The sequence below is a fragment of the Pinus tabuliformis genome, chromosome 2_1 (genome assembly GCF_031772625.1).
Source record: "Pinus tabuliformis cultivar Carrire ecotype Pingquan chromosome 2_1, CPIR1, whole genome shotgun sequence".
NCBI classification, from domain to species: Eukaryota; Viridiplantae; Streptophyta; class Pinopsida; order Pinales; family Pinaceae; genus Pinus; species Pinus tabuliformis.
Window position 1 is genome coordinate 825,545,184 of NC_142299.1, and position 25,691 is coordinate 825,570,874.

Below are 25,691 nucleotides of genomic sequence, written 5' to 3' on the forward strand. Positions count from 1 at the left end.
TTTTCCAAATTTCAATTCTGGGTCTAAGAAAAAGGAAGATGTGTCCAATTTGAATTATTTATCAATGTTATTTCTTAAATTTCTTTTAGTTATAATAATAATAATAATAATATCTATTTTTAAGGTCACAGACTCCTTTGTTTGTGGGACAAGGGACCCACCTTTGCATAGTGATTTGACTGTTAAGTTTATGAAGGCATACATACTCTACCCCCCTCTAGTTTTCAACCTCTGACCTCTTAAGAGGAAACACATGCTCTTAACCATTAAGCCCACTGATGCAGGAGCTTCTAGCTCAACATGACCGGGTGAAGTCTCTGCCAGGTCACAGGAAAGTTGAATTTACTTTTATGTTGATTGACAGGAAAGTAGGTAGAGTTTATTACTTTTATTCTCTTTCACCTAGTTAAAGGTAGTTGAACAGTTAGGAATAAGCGTTTGTCTGTTGTTAACAGTTCAAGATTATTCTGTCATTTTTAAAGGAAAACGACAATGTATCTGGAAAGAAAATCATGTCCTAACGTGGACAAAGGACCAGCAACTAAATAACTGTAACAGTTTAACTGAAAAGCACAACTGTACGATTTTATTAACTGAAACAGAAAACTATAAATGTAACAGGACTAAATGATAGAGGGGTTTTTTCAGTTGAAGACCACTCACACTGTAATAAAAAGAATAACAACGGAGAAATCCAAATTGTTGTCCATCTGTATGTCTATTTTTATTTATTAAAATTCGACTGAAAGCAGTTTGAATATATATAGCTACTAAGTACACGATCTATAAAATAGTTCTTTTCTGTTATGTTTCTAGAGAAGGGTAATCAATTCAATTAACCATATTAAGGAGCAGAACAACACAAGAGTTTGCAGTCTTCCCGTAACAGAGACGAAGACGACACCAGGAGTAAACATAAACCAGAACCGTTACCGGCCAAGAAGTCAAGCTCGAACGAAACAGTCATTAATTCTACCAAACCATTAACACGTCTACAACATTCAGCAAGGTGGCACAAAACATTTCAATTAATAAATCGACAACACATAATAGCAGTCCCAACGACAAGACCAGAGAATACAAGTCACGACGATTCCCGGTAAATTATAATTTATATTATTACATCATTCTGTATTGTCCTCATTTCCAGAACCACAAGGATTCGTGGAACAGAAATATTGAACTGGGTTGTATACAAACAAAACCCTGGATTACAAACCCTAGGAGAGGGTTTCGACCCCGACATACAAATACAGCAGAACACACGTAGAGTGAGAAAGGTGAAACCCTAGGCAAGGGTTTGAAAGATTTTGACAGTCACAAACCAAGGAAACTACCAAGACCTATTGGAAACCAGAGTTGACAGAACCGGACAGAGAACCAACAAAAAAAATTGAGGAGTGGCAGAGCCTACCGGACAGAGCCGAGAAGAGCATTGCGGAACCCTCCCACTGCAACCCTCATTACCTGTAGAACCAATGTTGGCCAGCGTCAGCGAAAACATCACAACAAGAAAGAAAATGTAGAACGAGAAGAAGACTGAACTGTTGAAAGGAACCGTGGCCCATACTTGAGGGTTTGTAGTAGTGCTGTAGACAGACATTCCAGCAATAGAAACGATTAACTGTGGCGAGCAAGTAACAAGCAAGGTTAAAGATTGAGGGAGAAAGCTTTGGTAACCGCCGCTGGGACAGAGTAAATACCTGAGAGTCACGCCGGAAGCCGAAGGAAGCCTTTGAGCCAACCTGAGAACAAGCCACTGTTGAAAATGCCAACTGTAATAAGAATACCAGTGTTGAAGTTTATATGTGGCAGCCTGTATACACTGTGACAGAGAGGAGTCAAATCTCAACAAAGAACTTACCAAGTCACCGTTGGATGAGCTAAGACAATCTACGGACTGAGGAGCAAACACCAGCATGCACACAGAGACAAACCAGCAGAAGCATCCACGACTTACAGCATAACCACATATTCAGTCTTGCAGAGCTTGGGTGACAAACCAACAAAAAACTATGGCAAATTACCAAAAGAGCTGACAACCCGGGAGAAGAGTCTAGGAATGAGTGGGAAGCGTGAATACCCAGACGAGTACTGTCCATTATGAACTCATTAAATGTGACACCAACCGTAAGTTAAAATATCCTTTGCATTTGATACATGTGTCAACCTTGTCATATGATTTAATCAATCATGCAACCATTACAGAAATCATTCCCATACGTTTGTCAAACATAAAAAATCATTAACCTATTATAGTTTTATAAAGGTGTTGGGCTGGGTGCGATCAAAGTGATATCAGAGCAGGTAAAGTTGACTGAGGATATGGAAGTAGGGCGACAAGGTCATGGTTGAGGTGGCAGAGGTGCTCGCAGTTTGGCAGATGAAGGATTGAGAGAGGAGATTCGAATTCTTGCTGCCTGTTTGGAGGCAGTACAAGCAGGTAGACGAAGAGACCCGGAGATAGGTGACAAGAGTGAGGAAGAACTTGAAGTAGTAGCAGATGGACAAGAAGGTGAATCTACAGAAGTGAGATTGTTGAGGTCTGTTCTAGTAGCAAGCAGTAAACCCAAGCCAGAACTCCCGACATATGACGACAGCCTATCTATCAAAGTCTTACTAGACTGGATTAGTGAGATGGATAAGTACTTCGAGTGCGAGGAAATCAGCGAAGACCACAGAGTTCGGTTCGCTGCGATGAAATTGAAAGGACACGCAGCCCTATGGTGGGACAATGTCCAAAACGAGAGGAAAAGAATGAACAAACTGCCGATCAAAACCTTGTCAAAGGATGGTGGCCAAGTTAAAAGGCAGATTTCTGCGAAGGGACTATCAGATTGTGCTACACAAACAGGTGCAGAATCTGAGGCAAAAAGGATTAACGGTAAGGGAATATACGGAGGAGTTCTACTGAGTGAATTTGCAGGCCGGATATACAGAAGATACAACGGAAAGGACAACTAAGTATGTTAATGGATTAAGGTTGGATATTTTGGATGAAATTAGTATTTTTTCACCGAATAACACTGAGGAAGTGTATCAGAGTGCGATGAAGGCTGAGGAGAAAATCACCAGAAGGCAGAACGCCTGGAGAGTACGAGGAGCCAGCAGAGGGAAAGGCCAGTCCTATGGAAGAGGGCGGATTGCTAGTAATAATGAGGAAGGTAGCAGTTCCAGAGCTTCTGGATCAGCGGATAGAGGTGTTAGTGCAAGGGGTGGAAGGTCATCCTAGCGGGGCAGAGGTAACGGCCAAGGAAGAGGGGCTAGTTACCAATGTTATCAATGTCATAAATGGGGACATAGATCATTTGAGTGTCTGGAAGCAGAACAAGCTGGACAGCGGGGTGCATACATTGCACAGCCAGGAGAAGCAGCAGCACCTCCCCAAGAAGAAGAGAATGTTCCAGAGACAGGGGAAGCTTTAGTGCTGCATAAAGTGTTGTTAAAACCAGTTAAAGACATCACCGACCAGACACACTAAAAGGATCTATTCAGAACAGTTTGTAAATCGCGGGGTAAGTGCTATAAATTAATTATTGACAGCAGTAGTACTGACAATTTAGTGTCTACAGAGATGGTAGAAAAACTAGAATTGAAACGTTTGAAACATCCCAAACCCTACAGAGTTTCATGGCTGCAAAAAGGCCATCAGTTACTGGTAGATGAACAGTGCGAGGTGGAGTTTCAAATAGGTAGATACAAGGACAAAGTTGTCTGTGACATCATGCCAATGGATGTATGTCACATACTATTGGGCAGACCGTGGCAATACGATAGGAAAGTGGTACACGATGGAGTGACGAACTGTTATAAATTTGTGAAGGATGGAGTCAAGCATATGCTTGTGCCCATCAAAGAAGAAGGGGCAGCTGAGACAAGTGAAACAAGAGCATTGTTGGTGAGTGGAAAACAATTTTTAAGATAGATTGAGGATAGTGAGATAGGTTACGCAGTGGTGAAGAAGGCAAAGACAATGTTATTGCATACAGAGATAATAGATTTACCTATGGAGATCCAACAAATGATGGAAGATTTTACGAACATCGTTGTAGATGACTTGCCAGACAAGTTACCCCCCAAAAGGAGCATAAGTCATCACATTGACATCATACCCGGAGCTAGTTTCCGAACAAAGCGGCATACCGAATGAGCTCCAAGGACAATGAAGAAATCAGGAAGCAGGTGCAAGAACTATTGGACAAGGGATTGATAAGAGGAAGCTTAAGCCCTTGTTCTATTCCAACAGTCCTTGCTCCCAAGAAGGGAGGAGAATGGCGGATGTGCAATGACTCAAGGGCCATCAGCAAGATCACCATTCGGTACAAGTTTCTGCTACCACAGATGGATGATATGATGGATTGTTTAAGCGGGGCAGCGTATTTCTCCAAGATAGACTTGAAGAATGGGTACCATAAAATTTGAATACGTGAGGGGGACAAGTGGAAGACAGCCTTTAAGACGAATGAGGGGTTGTACGAATGGTTGGTCATGCCATTTGGGATGATCTATGCGCCTAGTACATTCATGAGACTAATGAATGAGATGCTGGAGTATATTGGGAAGTTTGTGATAGTTTATTTGGATGACATACTTATTTTCAGCAGGACAAGGGAAGAACACCTTCAACATGTGCGTAAGGTGTTAGAGAAATTGTAGCAGAACAAACTGCTAATAAACTTGAAGAAATGTACTTTTGTGCAGAAGGAATTGATTTATTTGGGGCTTTTAATAGCAGAAAATGAAATCCGGAGAAGGTGGCAGTGATAGTGAATTAGCCATCTCTAAAAAACTTGTTTGAGGTACGTAGCTTTCATGGATTAGCAAGCTTTTATAGAAAGTTCATAAGGAATTTCAGCGAGATTTGTGCGCCAATGTTGGATACTATTAAAAAGGCCAGCCAGCCTTTTCGGTGGATAGAAGCAGCGGAGAGAAGTTTCCAGTTGTTAAAGAAAAAAATTACTGAGAGGTCGATCCTGAGATTACCAGATTTCAAGAAGTTATTTCAGGTTCGCTGTGATGCCAGCGGGACAACAATTGGAGCTGTTCTCAGTCAGGAGGATAAGCCCATAGCATTCTTCAATGAGAAGCTGAATGAGAGCAGACAAAAATACTCATAGTATGATAAGGAGTTTTATGTGGTCATATAGGCACTAAAGCACTGGAGGCATTATCTGTTAGGAAATGAGTTCATGTTGTTTTCAGATAACTCTCCACTACAGTACATAATGCAACAGCACAAACTGAACCACAAACATGCCAAATGGGTGGAGTATCTGCAGAGTTTCAATTTTGTGTTAAAACATATTAGTGAGCAAGCTAATAAAGTAGCAGATGCACTGAGCAGGAAAGCTCTACTTCTGCAGGAAAGCACTATGCAAGTGCTGGGGTTTGAGCAATTACGCGATTTGTACCAGACGGACGCAGACTTTAAGGAGGCCTATGAGGCATGCCAGAACCCCTTGGTGAGCGATAACAACCCTTGGTTAGACTACAATTTGCAGGAGAAGTTGCGGTTCAAGGGAGGACAACTGTACATACCTGACTGCTCGATGAGGGAGAACATTATTTGAGAATGGCATAGCGGAGGTTTGGCCATACATTTGAGCGTGGATAAAACACTCGAGAAGCTCAGACACTTCTACTTTTGGCCAAGGATGCAGAGGGATGTGTGACGATTTGTAGCCAGATGCAAAGTGTGCCAGTCAGCAAAGGGTCACAGTCAGAACGCAGGACTGTATACACCGTTACCCATTCCAGGCAGACCATGGGAATCAGTCAGCTTGGACTTCGTCTTAGGCTACACAGCAAGGATACGATTCGGTAATGGTAGTAGTGGACAGATTCTGGAAAATGGCACATTTTGTTCCTTGCACGAAGACCAGTGATGCCACCCACGTGGCCCACTTGTTTTTTAATGAGATTTTCAGGTTACACAGATTACCCAAATCCATCTTGTCAGAGAGGGACGTGAAGTTTACGGGACATTTTTGGTGTACCCTATGGAAAAAGATGGATACTCAGCTGAGTTACATTTCTACTTACCATCCGCAGACGAATGGACAAACAAAAGTTGTAAATAGGAGTTTAGGGAATATGTTATGGAGTCTAGTGGGAGAGAATTCGCGGATGTGGGATCGAGTGCTGGCACAGGCAGAATTCGCTTACAACAATTCACCTAACTGTAGCACATGCTTGAGCCCTTTCCAAATCTTGTACGGCATGCATCCTCACGGAGTGCATGAACTGCGGGATCTTAGACTGCAAGAAAGGTGAAGCACAGATGGAGAATATTTCGCTAACGCAATGAGGGATTTGCATGAACAGGTGAAACTTAAATTGCAGGACAACAGCTTAAAGTATAAACAACAAGCAGATTTGCAGAGAAGGGAGGTGCAGTTCAATGTAGGAGACGAAGTCCTCGCACATTTATGCAAAGAACATTTTCCTAAAGGTACATACAATAAATTAAAGTACAAGAAGATAAGACCCTGCAAAATCCTTTGGAAGTTTTCAGCAAATGCCTACAAGATCCAGTTGCCACCAGGGATAGGCATTTCGCCTATTTTTAATGTAGCAGACCTGTTTCCCTACACAGCTGACCCAGAGGTGAAGGAAGAAGATGGAACCACGTGACCCACACGAAACACTGAGGATGAAGGAGAATCTTGGAAGAGATAGATGCCTTACGTTCAACCTCCCGAGATTGAGAGCATTCTTGACACTCAGGTGGCTAAATGAACTCGGCGGAAGGAATATTTACAGTACCTAGTCAAGTGGAAGAACCGTCCAATTAAGGACAGTTCGTGGCTTGATGCCAAGCAGATCGAACAGACAGGTACTTCTGTCGAGAAGCTCATGGATCAAATCCATGATTTCCTTTTGCCCCGGGAGGCTGATGCAGGAGCATCTAGCTCACCATGACCAGGTGAAGTCTCTGCCAGGTCATAGGAAAGTTGAATTTACTTTTAATAGTCTTTATGTTGATTAACAAGAAAGTAGGTAGGGTTTTTTACTTTTATTCTCTTTCACCTAGTTAAAGGTAGTTGAACAGTTAGGAATAAGTGTTTGTCTGTTGTTAATAGTTCAAGATTATTGTTTCATTTTTAAAGGAAAATGACAATGTATTTGGAAAGAAAATCTTGTCCTAATGTGGACAAAGGACCAGCAACTAAATAACTTTAACAGTTTAACTGAAAAGCACAACTGTATGATTTTATTAACTGAAATAGAAAACTATAAATGTAACAGGACAAAATGATAGAGGGGTTTTCTCAGTTGAAGACCACTCACACTCTAATAAAAAGAATAACAACAGATAAATCCAAATTGCTGTCCATCTGTATGTCTATTTTCATTTATTAAAATCTGACTAAAAATGGTTTGAATATGTATAGCTACTAACTACAGGATCTATAAAATAGTTATTTTCTGTTATGTTTCCCGAGAAGGGTAATCAATTCAATTAACCATATTAAGGAGCAAAACAGCACAAGAGTTTGTAGTCTTCCCGTAACAAAGACGAAGACAACACCAGGAGTAAACATAAACGAGAACCGTTACCGGCCAAGAAGTCAAGCTCGAATGAAAGAGTCATTAATTCTACCGAATCATCAACACGTCTATAGCATTCGGAAAGGTGGCACAAAACATTTCAATTAATAAACCGACAACACATAATAGCAGTCCCAACAACAAGACCGGAGAATACAAGTCACGACGATTCCTGGTAAATTAAAATTTATATTATTACATCATTCTGTATTGTCCTCATTTCAAGAACCTCAAGGATTCATGGAACAGAAATATTGAACTTGGTTGTATACAAACAAAACCATGGATTACAAACCGTGGGAGAGGGTTTCGACCCCGACATACAAATATATTAGAACACGCGTAAACTGAGAATGGTGAAACCCTAGGCGAGGGTTTGAAAGAGTTTGACAATCACAAACCAAGGAAACTACCAAGACCTAGTGGAAACCAGAGTTGACAGAACCGGACAGAGAACCAATAAAAAAATTGAGGAGTTGTAGAGCCTACTGGACAGAGCTGAGAAGATCATGGCCAAACCCTTCCACTGCAACCCTCAGTACTTGTAGAACCAACGTTGGCCAACATCAACGAAAACATCACAACAAGAAAGAAAATACAGAACGAGGAGAAGACTGAACTGTTGAAAGGAACCGTGGCCCATACCTGAGAGTTTGCAGTAGTGCCGTAGATAGACATTCCAGCAACAACAATGATTAACTGTGGTGAGCAAGGAACAAGCAAGGTTAAAGATTGAGGGAGAAAGCTTTGGTAACTGCATCAGGGACAGAGTGAATACCTGAGAGTTGCGCTGGAAGCCGAAGGAATCCATTGAGCCAACCTGAGAAAAAGCCATTGTTGAAAATGCCAACTGTAATAAGAATACTAGTGCCAAATTTTATATGTGGTAGCCTATATACACTGTGAAACAGAGGAGTCAAAGCTCAACATAGAACTTACCAAGTCACCGTTGGACTAGCCAGAACAATCTACGGACCGAGGAGCAAACACCAGCATGCACGCAGTGACAAACCAGCATAAACGCCCATGACTTACAGCATAACCACATATTCAGTCTTGCAGAGCTTGGGTAACAAACCCATGACAAACTATGGCAAATGACCAAAAGATCTAACAACCCGAGAGAAGAGTCTAGGAATGAGCGGGAAGCGCAAATACCCAGGCGAGTACTGTCCATTATGAACTCATTAAATGTCACACCAACCGTAAGTTAAAATATCCTTTGCATTTCATACATGTGTCAACCTTGTCATATGATTTAATCAACCACGCAACCATTACATAAATCATTCCCATACGTTTGTCAAACATAACAAATCATCAACCTATTATAGTTTTATAAAGGTGTTGGGCTGGGTGCCATCACCCACTCAAGCTGTATATAGAATATATTCATGTTACTTTTTTAATTTCTTTTAGTTATATAGAATATATTCACTTTAACAATTTTCATTTAGTGAAAATATATAATCTCTTTTAATCTTTAAAAAAAAGATTAAAGAAGAAATTTAATCTTCAAATTTATTGTTTTGACTAATGAATTGTTTTTAATTCGATTAAATTATATATTGTATTTTAAAATATGTATTTCTATTTCAAACATCAAAACCATATATCATAATATTTTTTTTTTTTAACTTAAAAAACTATAATATTTTTTCATTTAAAATATATAAAACATTAAGATGTAATATAGTTTATAGTTTATTATTTTTTATTACATAATATTAAAAGTTCTAATTAATTATCATCATATCCATCTTAATTATGGATCTACTATGTCTTGACAAGGATCAAATCTCTCTTGAGGTGTAAATTTTTTTTACAGTGAAAAGAGATTTGATCCCTCTTGGTGCTTGGTAGATCTAGAGTTAAGATGGATCTAGGATGATCAAGGCCAATCATGGTGCAGTGTCACATTGTGACAAATATTGTCTCAATATGGAAATCAACCATGGTCAGCAATAGTCCAACACTGCATTGTGACAACGATTATTTGAATATGAAAATCAATGACGATAAACCATGATCCAATGACGTGTTGTGAGAAATATTTCCTCAATATTAAAATCAACCATGGTCAATCATGGTCAACATTGGTGAAACATGGCTGACTATGATCAATTATGGTCAATCATACTTAACCACGGTCAACAATGGTCGAATGTCACATTATGACAAAGATTGTCTCAATATGAATTTCAAGCATGGTCAACCATCATCCAATGTTGCATTGTGATAAATATTGTCTCAATATGGAAATCAACCATGGTCAATCAAGGTTTAGCATGGTCAATAATCATGGTCACAATTGTGACGAAGATTGTCTCGTGGTCTAGCACTCAGTTACCTCAGAGTGCTGAAGCTCTTGAGTTAGGGCCCAATCCAAGCAGGCAAGCTTCTCTTTACTTGTATTTGTATGCTTTACTTCAATTTGTAGATTAGTTTGTTGTTAGATGTATTTCTCTTATCGTTAAGAATAGGTTGCTTTTTGATGATTTAGTAGCTTGCTTCCATTTGTGCTTTTTGTAGCTGGTTAAGCAGTGATCAGAGAAGATTCAAAAGGCTAGAAACAGTGCCTGGGCCTCTCTTCCTCCCTCTGGGACCATGATTTGAGGCAAAGACTCTCTCGCTGCCCGAAAAACACAGATTTTCCTCATTCCTAGGACTTCTAGTGTTTGCAGCTCTCTAGTAGGTTGATAGCCTAGTTTTGCTTTGCCTTAGATCTTCTTTATCATGTTCAATTTGTGATTTTCAGTAGTCCTTTTGCATGCTTTCCTTTCTTACAACATTTTCTAGCATTTCCTTCTATACATCATAGTTTAGGCCATTTTAATGCAAAACGTTTTTTTCCTAGGATGCACTCATTTCATTGGATGCTTGATTTTCTTGGTTGACTGTCAGTTTCTATGCAGCAAATCTCTTCCAGCAATAGGCTAGCTTACCAGCAATCACACCCTCCATCTGATCCATGCCCCATAGGTCTCCCAAACCTCACTTCAATTCTGCCCTAGTTTCCTTCATTTTTCATAGAACTTCTTCCTCTCTCCTTGAGCAAACCCAATCATCTTTCTCTCTCTTGGTGATTCATGGTAGACCTTAAACGCCTTAACATCTAATTCCAACCTTCATCCACCTTTTCCACCCACTCTCACACCCTCAAAACAGAAAAAATTGCTCTCAGCCTCCTCCTTTAGGCCTCCTGTAGTTTCCCTGTTTTCCTCCTGTAGTTTTCCTGTGTCCTTCTGTAGTTTTTCCTGTAGGCTTTCTTTTGAAGGTCGAGTGTGGGAAAAGCCTCCAGAAGGCCACCTAAGACCTCCTAGGACCCATCCACACCATCCTACATCCTCCCAAGCTCCAAAACCACCCTCTAACGCCACCTGTTCGCTACCACACTCACACACAATAAATTAGATGCATGTTAAATTCACATAAAAACACATAAAAATCCAAAAATATGTTTTTTGCTTATTTACTTCCAGAAATAGCATGGTTAGATGTTGTTTACTTCCTTGAGTAGGTAATGGCATTTTTTTCATGGTTTTCATATTGTTTTTGGCAAAAGTAGAATTAGCTTGTTAATTAGGGCTTACTAGGTTTTGCTTTACATTCCAGTCTTTCTCCTTTCTACAGTTAGAATAGCATCTGTAGAATAATATTTCTTTCCTTTCATCACACGTAGAGCTTCTTTTAAAATCTATAGATGTTGGCTTGAGCTCCTAGTGATCTCGCATTGGCTAACCAAGTGACAACCTGCAGTGAGAACTAGTACTTGTGCATATAGCACTAATGCTTCCAAGTTTGTTATGAACTACCAGGTTGATAAAAGTAGAGTTGGTAACCCAGGAGTTGCAGCATTCTTGCTACAATACGGACGCTCACCACTATTTGGCGCCATTGCTGGGGAAGCATCAGAGTATTCTGTGATTACTGCTTTCTTCTATTTCCTATTGCAACATTCTGCTAATAGTTTATTTGGACAAAAGTAGACTAGTCATTTCTTTTCTTTTAGTTATGCATTTCCTTGCTTTCCTTTTCAATTCTACAAATTTCCATTCAACAAGTTCATTTTAGCTAGTTGCAATTTGTTTTGTTCAATCACAATTTTAGTTTCTACAGGTACTTTTAGTGTAGGGAAAAAGAAACAGAAAACCAACCAAAAATATTTCCTTTCATGCCTCGTAGAAGTAGATATAACATAGGAAATTTTTTTCCCAACACCCCCATTGCTTTACAAAGCCAACCTTCTCTCTTCTTCGGTGGCTACAATCAAGAATAACCCTTAAATGAACATCCAAACATATTTGAAGAACCTATAGGGGAAGAAGAAGAAAAAAACATTCCTCTGGAGCCAATGGCTGAAAATAGAAATGCTAGGGGAAATGGAGAGAGAATAGAGGGTACCTTCCCCATTCAGAAGACCACCATCGGGTTCACACCCTATGAACTGGTCTATGGGAAGAAGGCTTTGCTAGAATAGAGTTTGAATTCAATACCCTAAGGATGGAAGATCAGTTAGACCTAGACCTCAGCCATGCACAGAAGGAGAGATTACTTCAGCTCAATGGATTGCATGAATATAGATTGCAAGCCCTTCTCCATACAGAGGTAGTTCATCTTCAGAGAAAGATATGGCATGACATAAATATCAATGAGAAGCAATTGCAAGAGGGATATTGGGCATTACTCTATGATTCAAGATACAAGGATTTCAAAGGCAAGCTGAGGACAAGATGGCTGGAACCCTACACTGTGAAGATATGCAATGAAAATGGTTTAGTTTTGATCAGAACCATTGATGATGAAGCCATCCCCATGCTTTTCAATAGACACCGGTTGAAAGTATATAAGAAACCCCTCACCAAGCGAGAGTTTATTGAAGATTTGAATAAAACAGTGATGGTAGTGGAGCATGTCTTAGCTTCCACTTCACCCACTCATTGAAGAGAAAAGAGAAAAAATAAAGACTCAAGTGAAAACCTCCATGAGGCACTTGAGTCCCATCATTGGGTTGAAAACCTCTTCTGAGGTGGCCGAGTGATGTTAAAAAAAAAGGAAAAGAATAAGATCCCTGGGTGAAAACCTCCCTTGGAGGCACCCAGGGCAGGCAATTAAGGTGAAAACCTCTCTGAGGTGCCCTAGTTGTTTTCAAAAAAAAAAAGAGAGAAAGAAAAAATGAATTTTTATTGCATTGTAAGTTTGCAGGAGGACTACAGGGAGTAGAAGAAGGTGCCAAGGGGACCCTGAAATTCATACCAGCATCCATCTCATCTTATCCACACCTTCCTATATCATTTTTGGTCTCTTTCACCCCACTGTACCTCTTCTTCCAAAACTGTGTTTTCTATATGAGGCTGTGTTTTTTCTACAGGAGGCTCCTGTAGGAATTACAGAGAGCCAAAAGTGTCTACAGGAGGCAACTTGAGGGACAAGAAAAGCTTCATGAGGAACCTATAATCCGTCTTACCATCTTCAAACATCCTTGCCATCATTTCTAAGCCTGCATCACACTCCAAGAATTATTATTATTTTTTTTTTCCTTTCCAAGAAAAAACACAAAAAAACAATTTTTCAGTTTTGAAAAAAAACAAAGGAAAAGGCACCATTAACTTTACCTGAAGCTTACTGACTATCCATCCATCTTTCATCTCCACCTCTGGCATCATTCTCGAGCTCCAAGCACAGGGAAATAACTGAAGTTTCAAGGGGATAAGCAGCTATAGGAGCTCCTGTAGGAATTCCTATAGCAGCTGATCCCATAGAAGTCCAACACCAGCAGCAAGGGACAACACATCTGAAGGTTGAAAAGGCACATGTAGCTCAGCTCCAGCAAAAGAAGAACCTGCAAAAACACACAACAACACATCAGCAAGCAGAGAAAACATGCATGAAGGAAAATGAAGGCATGCAATAGAGAAAGCCATAGCACCTCACAGTCGATGGCAACAAATACACTTGGATTACAGGTAAGTAGCTAAGTCACTCCTCTATTTACATTTGTGTAATTAGGAATCATACGAAGGAAACGAGATGGTTGAAATCGAAAGAGGGAAAGGTGGTAAGTTAACTTGGCCACCTTCATTTAGTTGACTCCACTTAACCGAGATATCACCCACACATGTGCACAGTCAACTCAAGCAAAAGATACGAAGGACAGGTAGTGGGAGGAAGAGTTAACTTCGATGAAGTATTGAGGGGATGATTACAAGGGCAGTCATGATGACGAAGTAGGTGGGGACCAATGGTCCTAATCTGGGAAATGTACACCTTGCCAACTCAGCACTCATAACTGAAAACAACCATAAAAGGTAATGAGCACTCCTCCCCACACATTCTCAGCACCTTTTCTTCAGTTTCTCCTCGTAACGTAGCCACATAGTACTCTTCTTATGCCTCCACAGCCTCATATCCACCATCCTCCATTGATTTCCTCCATATTTTTGTTCTCAACATTTTCTACAGGAGCCCTACAGTTTTTCTACAAGAGCACCTATAGGAAATCTATACGAGGGACAATGGGCTTCTACAGGAGGGGCAGTGAGTCATTTTGAAGGGAGGAAACATGATTTTTGGCACGAATTTTAGTCTGAAGAGGTAGGGTTCATGAATTCCCTTTGTTGAATATCAAAATGTGAAAGAGTTGGTCTTAAGTTGAAGATAAAATGTGTCTTTAAGAGGGTAGAAATACATTAAAAAAAATACTTAAAAAAAAAAAACATTGTCCCCTCTGTTTTTCTATTTCACTCAAAATTCTTTGTCTCCACCTCCATATCTAGTTTTTGAAAAGGAGTACAGGCAGTATGATATGGGGTTTATGAGAAAAGAGCCCACTAACTCCACTAGACTCCATGCACATCCTCAAGTGGTGGAAATATTTACAATGGAAACTGGATGAATTTCTTTGAGAAGTTTAGAGGGTTTGATGATGAAATTGCTCATGAATTTGTTCTTTCTCTGGTTCCTCACATAAGAAATCATGCTACTGTAACCATTAGAGGCCTCTCCATTGAAATAAACCTTGAATTCATCAGTAGGGTCACTACCCTTCCTCTTGGGTTTCCTTGGAGTAAAGATGAGAAAATAATTAGCTAGGCTGCCAAGAGGAAATTTTTCCAAGATAATGAAACCCTTGTTGAAGGCAAAAATGGAATTAGGAGGGCTAGTGTACCATATCCCTGGGATGAGGTTATCTACCAAGTGATCAAATACATTTTTTGTGAGGGGACCCACCACATTGTTTATGGATATCATTTCAGAATCCTCCAAGAATTGAGATATGGCATGGATACCCTAGCACATCAAAAGCTCAATATCCCTTACTTTCTCCTTCAGTCCCTCATTGACTCTAGTACCAAGGTACAAGAAGGAAATTCACAGCAGCTGGCTCACCATGGCCTAATCAAGATCCTAGTACAAGAATCCCTCCATACCCTTATAATCCCTACAGCATGGGAAGTTTTCAGAAATATGACAACTAAGGATGACATCAAGGCATTAACCTATGATGTCAGTCCTGCTATCAATGAGGAGGGAGAACGGCAAGGAGGAGAAGATGAAGCTAGTGGTGACATAGCAGAGCAAGAGAGCAAGGAGGAAAGAAAAGAAATAGAGGAGGGGAGAGTTGAAGAGACAGAACAAGAGGTAGAAAAAGAGATAGAGCAGGAGGAGGAAAAAGAGACAAAAGGGGGAGAAAAGGAGGTAGAGAGGGGAGAGAAAAGAGAAGAGTCCCTGAAACTGTGGAAAGATGAAGTACAAGAGCTACAAGAACCTGATCTCCAACCTAAACTTGACTCCTATTACAGACTACTTGATGGAGGCAAGATAATCCCACAGAAATTTGCAATTCCATTGTTTTTCGAATTGGAGAAAGAGAGAGTGAGAACACATAGGTGGATGCAGATAACCAAGTCCAAAGGAGTTGAGGATATTAGCCACATGGAAGACAAACTCAGGAAATGTGTAAGGAATTAAGTGCTCTCAGAGACAGAGAAGCCATTACAAGAAGCCACCTTGAGAATGAGAATGAATTACTAAGGAGGCAGCTGTAGGAGAAAGAGACTCATTTGGAATACATGGACAACTTACCCATAGAGGCATTACAATGCAGAACACCAACCAAATATTATGGCATCTATCTAAAGGATCAATGGCTTCAATTCCAAGTAAAAGCTTTGGCACAAAGAGGCATAATGCCTTTCCAAGCCTATAGGCAGTTCATGGATTTGTGTGAACAAAGCACCTCCGAGGACAAAGCAAAGATGGCAGATTTCTATCTACACAACATGGCCCTCACAGACCTGAATGTGTGGGACCCTAATGCCAAGCTAGGGGATATGCAATTAATGGACATGGTGTCAAGGATGAACCATGAAGAATTGAGGGAAGCAAAAATGAAAAGATTGTTAATAAAAGAGTAGAATTAACCATTGATGATAAGAGCTAATCCATCAGATCCTATGGCACTCATCAACACACACAACCTGCTTGCCAATGACCCTCAAATTGCCCCTAAATATCTAGACAATCAGGAACAAGCCATTGCACACTTTGAATATATGCTTAGGCTACTTGGGGATGACAGTGTGCATGCATGCATGAGAAGATGGAACACCCTACCCCACATCTTGCAGATCAGAGAATACCATTCCCCCATGAGGCTGAAGGAGGCATTGAAAAGAGTGCCAATGTACAAGCGCTCCATGAAAAGGCTAAAGGTCAACTAGATTGGCCTCAAACTGAGTCCTTCACTCATATTAGGCATGCTGGAAGGTAGAAGAGAAGAAGAAGGGAAGGAGCAGTGGAAGGACATAGAAATAAAGGCATGATTTTATGGAGAACATGACTAGACCACATCAGAAGCTCAGAATGCTAGGGAGGCCACCAGGGCCATGAAAGATGAAGAGATTGACTAGGTTACTCAGAGGATGAGCAACACCTTCAGTGGGGGGGTGATGATGAGCTTCATAAATGGGTAATTATATGGGCTCATTTTACCTCCTAACCTAGTCAAATCAACCATTCTCTTAGCTTCTTGTATGATTTTTTGATTATATTTATGCTTATAGGGTGAGTTGAGTTAGTTATTATGCCATGTGGTCTAACATGTATTTAATGAAAATTATTGACGGATTTCGAGGTCAAAGTCAAGGATCTAGTGGTCAAACTACATCCATAACTCAAAGTAGACAGAGGAGAAGACTTATAGGAGGGAATCTCCCTCATTTATTGCTCCTCACTTCTAATTCCCCTTCATTCAGCTCAGAGTACAAGTAGCCGAATCATGCACTAGAAGGCAGCTGAGCAAGTGGAAGATGATTGATAATTATCTCAAGTTTTGGGAGCCAAGCCTCCATGATTTTAAGGAAGATGTTGGTAGCTTCAGATGTATAAGTAGAGACTCTTAGGGCCTCACTAGGGTCGACCTTTTTTTTCTTGTGTAAACTCTGCTCAAATTTCGAGCTTACTATTTTATGACAGTTTTATGTAATCTTGCTATTTTTTGATAATGAAGATGGAATCCTTTTTGAGCTAGCACTGAGTTACTTCAGAGGGCTAAAGCTCTTGGCTTGGGGCCAAATCCAAGTAGCCAAGCTTCTCTTTACTTGTATTTGTATGCTTTACTTCAGTTTGTAGATTAGTTTGCTGTTAGATGTATTTCTCTTATGGTTAAGAATATGTTGCTTTTTGATGATCTACTAGCTTGCTTCCATTTGTGCTTTCCGTAGTAGGTTAAGTAGTGATCAGAGAAGATTCAAAAGGCTAGAAATATTGCCTTGGCCTCTCTTCCTCTCTCTGGGTCCATGATTTGAGGCAAAGACTCTCTTGTTGCCCCAAAAACACAGATTTTCCTCATTCCTAGGACTTCTAGTGCTTGCAGCTCTCTAGTAGGTTGATAGCTTAGTTTTTCTTTGCTTTAGATCTTCTTTATCATGTTCACTTCAAAATTTGCAATATTCCTTTTGCATGCTTTCCTTTCTTACAACATTTCCGAGCATTTCCTTCCATACATCATAGTTTAGGTCATTTTAATGCAAAACACTGTTTTTCCTAGGATCCACTCATTTCATTGATTGCTTGACTTTCCTGGTTGACTGTCAGTTTCTATGTAGTAAATCTCTTCCAGAAGTATGCCAGCTTACCAGAAATCACACCCTCCATCTGATCCGTGCGTCTCCCAAACCTCACCTCAATTCTGCCCTAGTTTCCTTCATTTTTCATAGAACTTCTTCCTCTCTCCTTGAGCAAACCCAATCATCTTTCTCTCTCCTGGTGATTCATGGTAGACCTTAGTTGCCCTAAAACCTCATTCCCACCTTCATCCACCTTTTCCACCCATTCTGACACCCTCAAAACAATGAAAATTTCTCTTGGCCTCCTCCTGTAGGCCTCCTGTAGTTTCCTTGTTTTCCTCTTGTAGTTTTCCTATGTCCTCCTGTAGTTTTTCCTGTAGGATTTCCTTTGAAGTCTGAGTGTGGGAAAAGCCTCCAAAAGGCCACCTAATACCTCCTAGGACCCATCCACACCATCCTACATCCTCCCGAGCTCCAAAACCGCCCTCTAGCATGACCTGTTCGCTACCACACTCACACACAATAAATTAGATGCATGTTAAATTCACATAAAAACACATAAAAATCCAAAAATATGTTATTTGCTTGTTTACTTCCAGAAATAGCATGGTTAGATGTTGTTTACTTCCTTGAGTAGGTAATGGCATTTCTTTCATGATTTTCATACTATTTTTGGCAAAAGTAGAATTAGCTTGTTAATTAGGGTTTACTAGGTTTTGCTTTACATTCTAGTCTTTCTCCTTTCTGCAGTTAGAATAGCATCTATAGAGTAATATTTTTTTTTCCTCATAACACATAGAGCTTCTTTTGAAATCTATAGAAGTTTTCTTGAGCTCCTAGTGATCTTGCGTCGACTAACCAAGTGACAACCTACAGCGAGAACTAGTACTTGTGCATATAGCACCGATGCTTCCAAGTTTGTTACGAACTATTGGGTTGATAAAAGTAAAGTTGGTAGCCCAGGAATTGCAACATTCTTGCCTCAATATTGGCATTCACCAAGGGTTCATATTCCTAGGTTATAATATTATTCAATATTAATCAAAGGGTTTAATACAAATCCGTTGGGTTTATAATCATGGTCAACCATAGTCCAACGTCACATCGCAACAAATATTGTCAGAATATGAAAATGAACAATGTTCAACCATCATTAACCATCGTCAACCATGGTCATTCATGGTCCAACATCACATTGTGGCAAAGACTATCTCAATATCTAATTCAACCTTGGTCAACCAAGTTCAAGCATGGTAAATCATGGTCAACCATCATCAAATGTTGCATTGTGACAAATATTGTCTCAATATGAAAATCAATCATGGTCAACCATGGTACAATGTCACTTTGTGACAAAGATTGTCTCAATATGAAAACCAAGCATGGTCAACCATCGTCAATCATGGTCAATCATGGTCATTCATTGTCAACCATGGTCAACCATGCTCAATTATGGTTCATTGTCGCAATGTTACATTATATTGTAATGTATTCAATTTTGAATTATTATATTACAATGTTTGGATTTAATATAAGGTTTATAATATTAAGGCCTTTTAATATTCGATTTATAATATTCAAGTTTAATATTGGGTTTATAATTTGTACTATTAGGGTTTATAATATTTATGTTAGGTTTTAATATTAATCCCTTAGGTTTATTAATTCCTCGGATTTATAAAACTCTTGGGTTTATAATATTTGTCCTAAGGTTTATAATATTAATCTTAGGGTTAATACTCCTAGGGTTTAATACTAATCCTATGGTTTACTTTTATTCCAGTGGGTTTATGTTATGAAACCAGCTCACAAAAAGATAGAAAAGAGAGATCCACGACTTAGAATTCAGCCTCTTCGAGGGGGCAACCTCCTTTACATTACATAAATGAACAATTCTTGGATGATACAAATGACAAAACCTCCTTTCTATATATAGGAGTCTAAGGAGTCACCATGTAATCCAGCCGACCTAACAATAATAATATAAAGCCACAAAAATAACAATAGAGGGATTCTATGGGGCACAGAAATAACAATATGGGGGTAATAGGGGCACAACAATATAAATAAGGGGTATAACTACAATAGTAATGGGGTAATCACTAGTATTATAGGGACCCAACATGCCCCTCTCCTTCAAAAAAGTGTTGTCCTCAACGCTTGAGTAGTTCTGGATACTTCTGCATAAAATTCTCATCCTCCCATGTGGAATCTTCAGCGGATAAGTTCTTCCACTTGATAAGATACTCTGAAAATGATCGATTTCGTAGCTATCGAGTTCTGAACCTGGCTCTGATACCAAATGTTATGAAACCAGCTCACAAAAAGATAGAAAAGAGAGATCCACGACTTAGAATTCAGCCTCTTCGAGGGGGCAACCTCCTTTACATTACATAAATGAACAATTCTTGGATGATACAAATAACAAAACCTCCTTTCTATATATAGGAGTCTAAGGAGTCACCATGTAATCCAGCCGACCTAACAATAATAATATAAAGCCACAAAAATAACAATAGAGGGATTCTATGGGGCACAGAAATAACAATATGGGGGTAATAGGGGCACAACAATATAAATAAGGGGTATAACTACAATAGTAATGGGGTAATCACTAGTATTATAGGGACCCAACAGTTTATAATCGCTCGGGTTTTTAATATTAATCCAATGGGTTTATTGAGTGCTATGGTTTATAATATTGGTCCGAGGGTTTCTAATATTAATCCTAGGTTTTATATTCTCAGGGTTTAATATTGAGCCTATAGTTTTTAATATGAATCTTAGGGTTTAATATTAATCCCTTTAGTTTATAATCCCTTCGATCTATTAACCTTAGGGCTTATTTTCCTAGGATTTAATATTAACCGTAGGGTTCAATATTATTCGCTCGGGCTTAAAATCCCTTTGGTTTTTAATATTGATCCCTTGGGTTTATTAATCACTTAGGTTTATAATGTAAATCCTAAGGTTTGTAATATTAATCTTAGTGTTTAATGTTTAATTTAGGGTTTATAATATTTAACTTTAGGTGTACATCCCTTGGATTTATATATTTATTCCTCTTGTTGAATATTATTCCCCTGGGTTTATAATCTCTTGGGTTTACTAGTCCCTTTCCTATATGATATCAATCCCCTGGGTTTAATAATATAAGGGTTCATATTCCTAGGGTATAATATTATTCATAAGGCTTATAATATTAATCATAGGGCTTGGTTTAAATCTCTTGGGTTATAATCTATTGCGTTTATAATAAAAATTCCTTGGGTTTATGATCGCTTGTGTTTTTAATATTGATCCTTAGGTTTATTAACCGCTTAGGTTTATAATGATAATCCTAAGGTTTGTAATATTAATCTTAGGGTTTAATGTTTATTTTTTCGTTTATAATATTAATTCCTTGTGTTTAATATTATTCCCCTCGGTTTATAATCCCTTGGTTTTATTAGTCCTTCCTTTATAGTATCACTTACTTGGGTTTATAAATATAAGGGTTCATATTCCTAGGGTATAATATTTTTCATAAGATTTATAATATTAATCCTAGGGTTTAATTTAAATCTCTGGAGTTTAACATCCACTCGGTTTATAATACAAATTCCTTGGGTTTATTAATATCTTTGGTTTAGGATATTAATATCTTTGGCTTGTAGTATCAATCTATTTGATTTATTAATAATTATTTATAATAATTAATAATAAGGTGCAACATCACATTGTGACAAATATGGTCAAAAAGGATATCAACCATGGTCAACAAAGGTCAAACTTGGTCACCAATGGTCAACCATGGTCCAATGTTGCATTATGAAAAATATTATTTCAATATCAAAATCAATCATGGTCAACCATAGTCAACCATGGTCAATAATCATGGTCACATTGTGATGATGATTGTGTCATAGCCCAACATCACATTATGACAACCACAATCATCCATGTTTAACCATGGTCAACCATGGTCCAACGTCGCATTGTGACAAATATTGACTCAATATGAAAATCAACCATGGTCAACCATGGTCCAACATCGCATTGTGAGAAATATTGTCTTGATATGAAAATGAATCATGGTAAACCATGGTTCAAAGCCACATTGTGACAAAGATTGTGTCAATATGAAAATCAACCATGGTCAACAATGGTCAACCAGATTTATTTAACGGTTTGTAATATTTATCTTAGGGTTTATAATATTAACCCCTTAGGTTTAATATTATTCTCTTAGGTTTATAATCCCTTTTGTTTTTAGTATAAATCCCTTTCATTCATTGGTCCCTTCGGCTTATAATATCAATTACATAGGTTTGTTAATCTAAGGGTTCATATTCCAAGGGTATAATGTTATTCATATGGTTATTTATATTAATACTAGGGTTTAATATAAATCCGTTGCATTTATAATCATGGTCAACCATAGTTCAACGTCACATTGTGATAAATATGGTCTCAAATGAAAGTCAACAATGTTCAACCATCGTCAACCATCATCAACCATGGTCATTCATGTCAACCATGGTCTAACGTCACATTGTGACAAAGATTGTCTCAATATGTAATTCAACCATAGTCAACCAAGTTCAATCATGGTAAATCGTGGCCAACCATCGTCAAATGTCGCATTGTGACAAATATTGTTTCAATATGAAAAGAATCATGGCCAACCATGGTCCAAAGTCACTTTGTAACAAAGATTGTCTAAATATGAAAACCAAGCATGGTCAACCATCGTCTACCAAGGTCAATCATGGTCATTCGTTGTCAACCATGCTCAATTGTGGTTCATTGTGAATTTTACATTACATTGTAATTTATTCAATGTGGAATCGTTACATTAAAAAGCTTGGGTTTAATACAAGGTTTATAATATTAGGGCCTTTTGATATTCAATTTATAATTTTAAAGTTTAATATTAGTTTTATAATTTTTAGTATTAGGGTTTATAATATTTATGTTAGGGTTTAATATTAATCTCTTAGGTTTATTGATCCCTTGGGTTTTTAATATTAATTCCTTGGATTTATCAATCCCTTAGGTTTAGAATATTAATCCCTCAGGTTTAAAATTATTCCCCTCAATTTATAATCCATTGAGTCTATAATATTAATCCATTAGGTTTATTAATTATTTTTATTTATAGTATTAATCCCTTGGGTTTATAATATTTATCCTAAGGTTTATAATATTAATCTCAAGGTTAATACTCCTAGGTTTTAATATTAATCCTAGGGACTAATTTTATTCCATTGGGTTTATAATCACTCGGGTTTTTAATATTAATCATAAGATTTATTGATCCCTAGGGTTTATAATATTGATCCTAGGGTTTCTAATATTAATCATAGGGTTTATATTATCATGGTTTAATATTAAGCCTATTGTTTATAATATGAAATTTAGGGCTTAATATTAATCCCTTTAGTTTATAATCCTTTCAGTATATTAATCTCAGGGTTTATTTTCGTAGGATTTAATATTAATCCTACGGTTTAATATTATTTCTTTGGGTTTAAAATCCCTTGGGCTTTTAATATTGATCCCTTGGGTTTATTAATCGGTTATGTTTATAATATTAATAATAAGGTTTATAATGTTAACCATAAGATTTATAATATTAATCTTAGTGTTTAATGTTTATTTTAGGGTTTACAATATTTACCTTAGGGTTTATATCCATTGGATTTATAATATTTATTCCTTGTGTTAAATATTATTCATGTGTGTTTATAATCCCTTGGGTTTATTATTCCCTTGCCTTTATGATATCAATCCCATGGGTTTATTAATCTAACGGTTCATATTCCCAGGGTATAATATTATTCATAAGGTTTATAATATTAATCCTAGGGTTTAATTTATATCTCTTGCGTTTATAATACAAATTCCTTTGGTTTATAGTCCCTTGGGTTTTTAATATTGATCCCTTGGGTTTATTAATCAATTATGTTTATAATGATAATCCTAAGGTTTATAATATTAATCTTAGGGTTTAATGTTTATTTTAGGGTTTATAATATTTACTTTAGGGTTTGTATTCCTTGGGTTTATAATAGTAATTCCTTGTGTTTAATATTATTCCCCTAGGTATATAATCCCTTGGTTTTGTTAGTCCTTCCATTGTGATATCAATCAAGTGGGTTTATTAATCTAAGGGCTCATATTCCTATGGTATAATACTTTTCATGAGGTTTATAATATTAATCCTAGGGTTAAATTTAAATCTCCAGAGTTGATAATCCATTGGGTTTATAATACAACTTCCTTGGGCTTATTAATATATTTGGTTTAGAATATTAATATCTTCAGTTTATAGTATCGATTTATTTGATTTATTAATTAATTTATAATAATTAATAATTAATAATATTATTAATTTTAATATAAATATTTATATTAATTTTAATTTTAATTATAAACTATTATTATTTATATTTATATTCTTTATGTTATTTATTAATTGATTATTTATGAGTAATAACTAATTAATTAGTTAATTAGTAAATTAATAAATAAATAATAATAATTATAATATATAATTTATAAATAATAATGAAATTATTTATGTTAATATTAATAGATAAAACATTAAGATGTAATACATTTTATTGTTATTTTTTATTACATAATTTGATAAATTATAATTAATTATCATCATACATCCATCTTAATTATGGATCTACCATGTCCTAAGAAGGATCAAATCTCTCTTGAGCTGTAAATCTTTTTTACAATGAAAAATGTTTTGATCCCTCTTGGTGCTTAGCAGATTGAGAGTTAAGATGGATCTACGTTGATCATGATATCAATCATTTATGATATCAATCCCTTGGGTTTATTAATGTAAGGGTTCATACTCCTAGGGTATAATATTATTCATAAGCTTTATAATATTAATTCTAGGGCTTAATTTAAATCTTTGGAGTTTATAATACAAATTCCTTGGGTTTATTAATCTTTTGGGTTTATAATATTAATCTCTTGGGTTTATAGTATCAATCTATCAACTTGATCGACCAGGGTCAACCAAATAAACCAGATCAACCAAGGTCAACCATGATCGACATGGTTGAATGGTCAAACATGGTCAACCATGGTCAATGATGTTCAACCATGGTCAAGTAAGGGAATCGAATATTCTGATGGTTATAATAGTCAAGTAAGTTAATCTAAGGTCAACCATCATTGACTGTCATCAACCATGGTTAACTGAGTTCAACATTGTCAAAATGGTCAAACATTGCCAACCATGGCCAACCCTATTGAACCATGACCAATGATAAAGGTCAACCATGATCGAGTATAGTTGTCAACCATGGTCAACTATAAACAACCATAATGGTCGATCAATACCATGATCATCCAAGGTTGTGAAAAATCAACATGGTTATAATGGTCAACCAAGGTAACCCATGGTTAACCATGCTCAACGTTCAACAATTCTCAACTATTGTCAACCATGGTAAATCAAGGACAACTAAGATCAACGATTGTCAACAATCATCAACCATGATGGTCAATCAAGATCTCTATGGTTAGGATGGCCAAACATGGATAACCAAGATCAACCAAGATCAACCATGGTCAACCATGGTCAAACACAGTCAACCAAAATATGGTCCATAATGGTCAACCATGTTGTTAACATTGTAAATATTAAGAGTATGGAAAATTTCGTCAATAATGGTCAACCTTACTCTTAATATTGTGGTGTCACAATTGTATAAAACTCTTAACAATCTCACATTTGACAAATGTTTTTACAATATTGCATTACATACTTTATACTAATATTGATACTATTAATAACATTATGAGTAACACTAATATGTTGTGTTATTAAAAGCATAGTATAACATGTAATATAATGTTGTTATTAACACTAGTATTTATATTACTTAAAACATAATATTATATATGAAAATCAGGATTTATAATAAAAATGTTAGGGTTTATTTCGTTGTTTTTTGTAATGTTAGTGTTTTACGATAGGGTTTAATTTTTTGACATTGTAATGGTACAAAAATCTATCCAAAATCACATTGTGACAAACATTGTCTCTATGCGATA

At 37.3% G+C, this 25,691-nt stretch overlaps 1 protein-coding gene across 14 annotated transcripts; it reads right to left on the reverse strand.

Moving 5' to 3' along the window:
- Positions 1-1,075: 1,075 nt before the first annotated feature.
- LOC149203197 (uncharacterized) lies at positions 1,076-8,673 on the reverse strand. Of its 14 annotated transcripts, none has more exons than XM_089400140.1 (6): positions 8,491-8,673; positions 8,330-8,371; positions 8,197-8,250; positions 1,704-1,759; positions 1,571-1,589; positions 1,076-1,467 (listed from the first exon to the last, which is right to left on the reverse strand). In XM_089400140.1, exons 2-6 carry the CDS (start codon positions 8,360-8,362, stop codon positions 1,411-1,413), a joined length of 219 nt encoding a protein of 72 aa, XP_089256266.1. In that variant the 5' UTR covers positions 8,363-8,371; positions 8,491-8,673; the 3' UTR covers positions 1,076-1,410. The 14 variants fall into 14 exon arrangements, 12 of the variants coding, with proteins under 12 accessions (XP_089256266.1, XP_089256260.1, XP_089256263.1 ...); XM_089400134.1 differs by having other exon boundaries at positions 1,704-1,775; XM_089400137.1 differs by having other exon boundaries at positions 1,571-1,624; positions 1,704-1,775.
- Between the last annotated feature and the right edge of the window lie 17,018 nt (positions 8,674-25,691).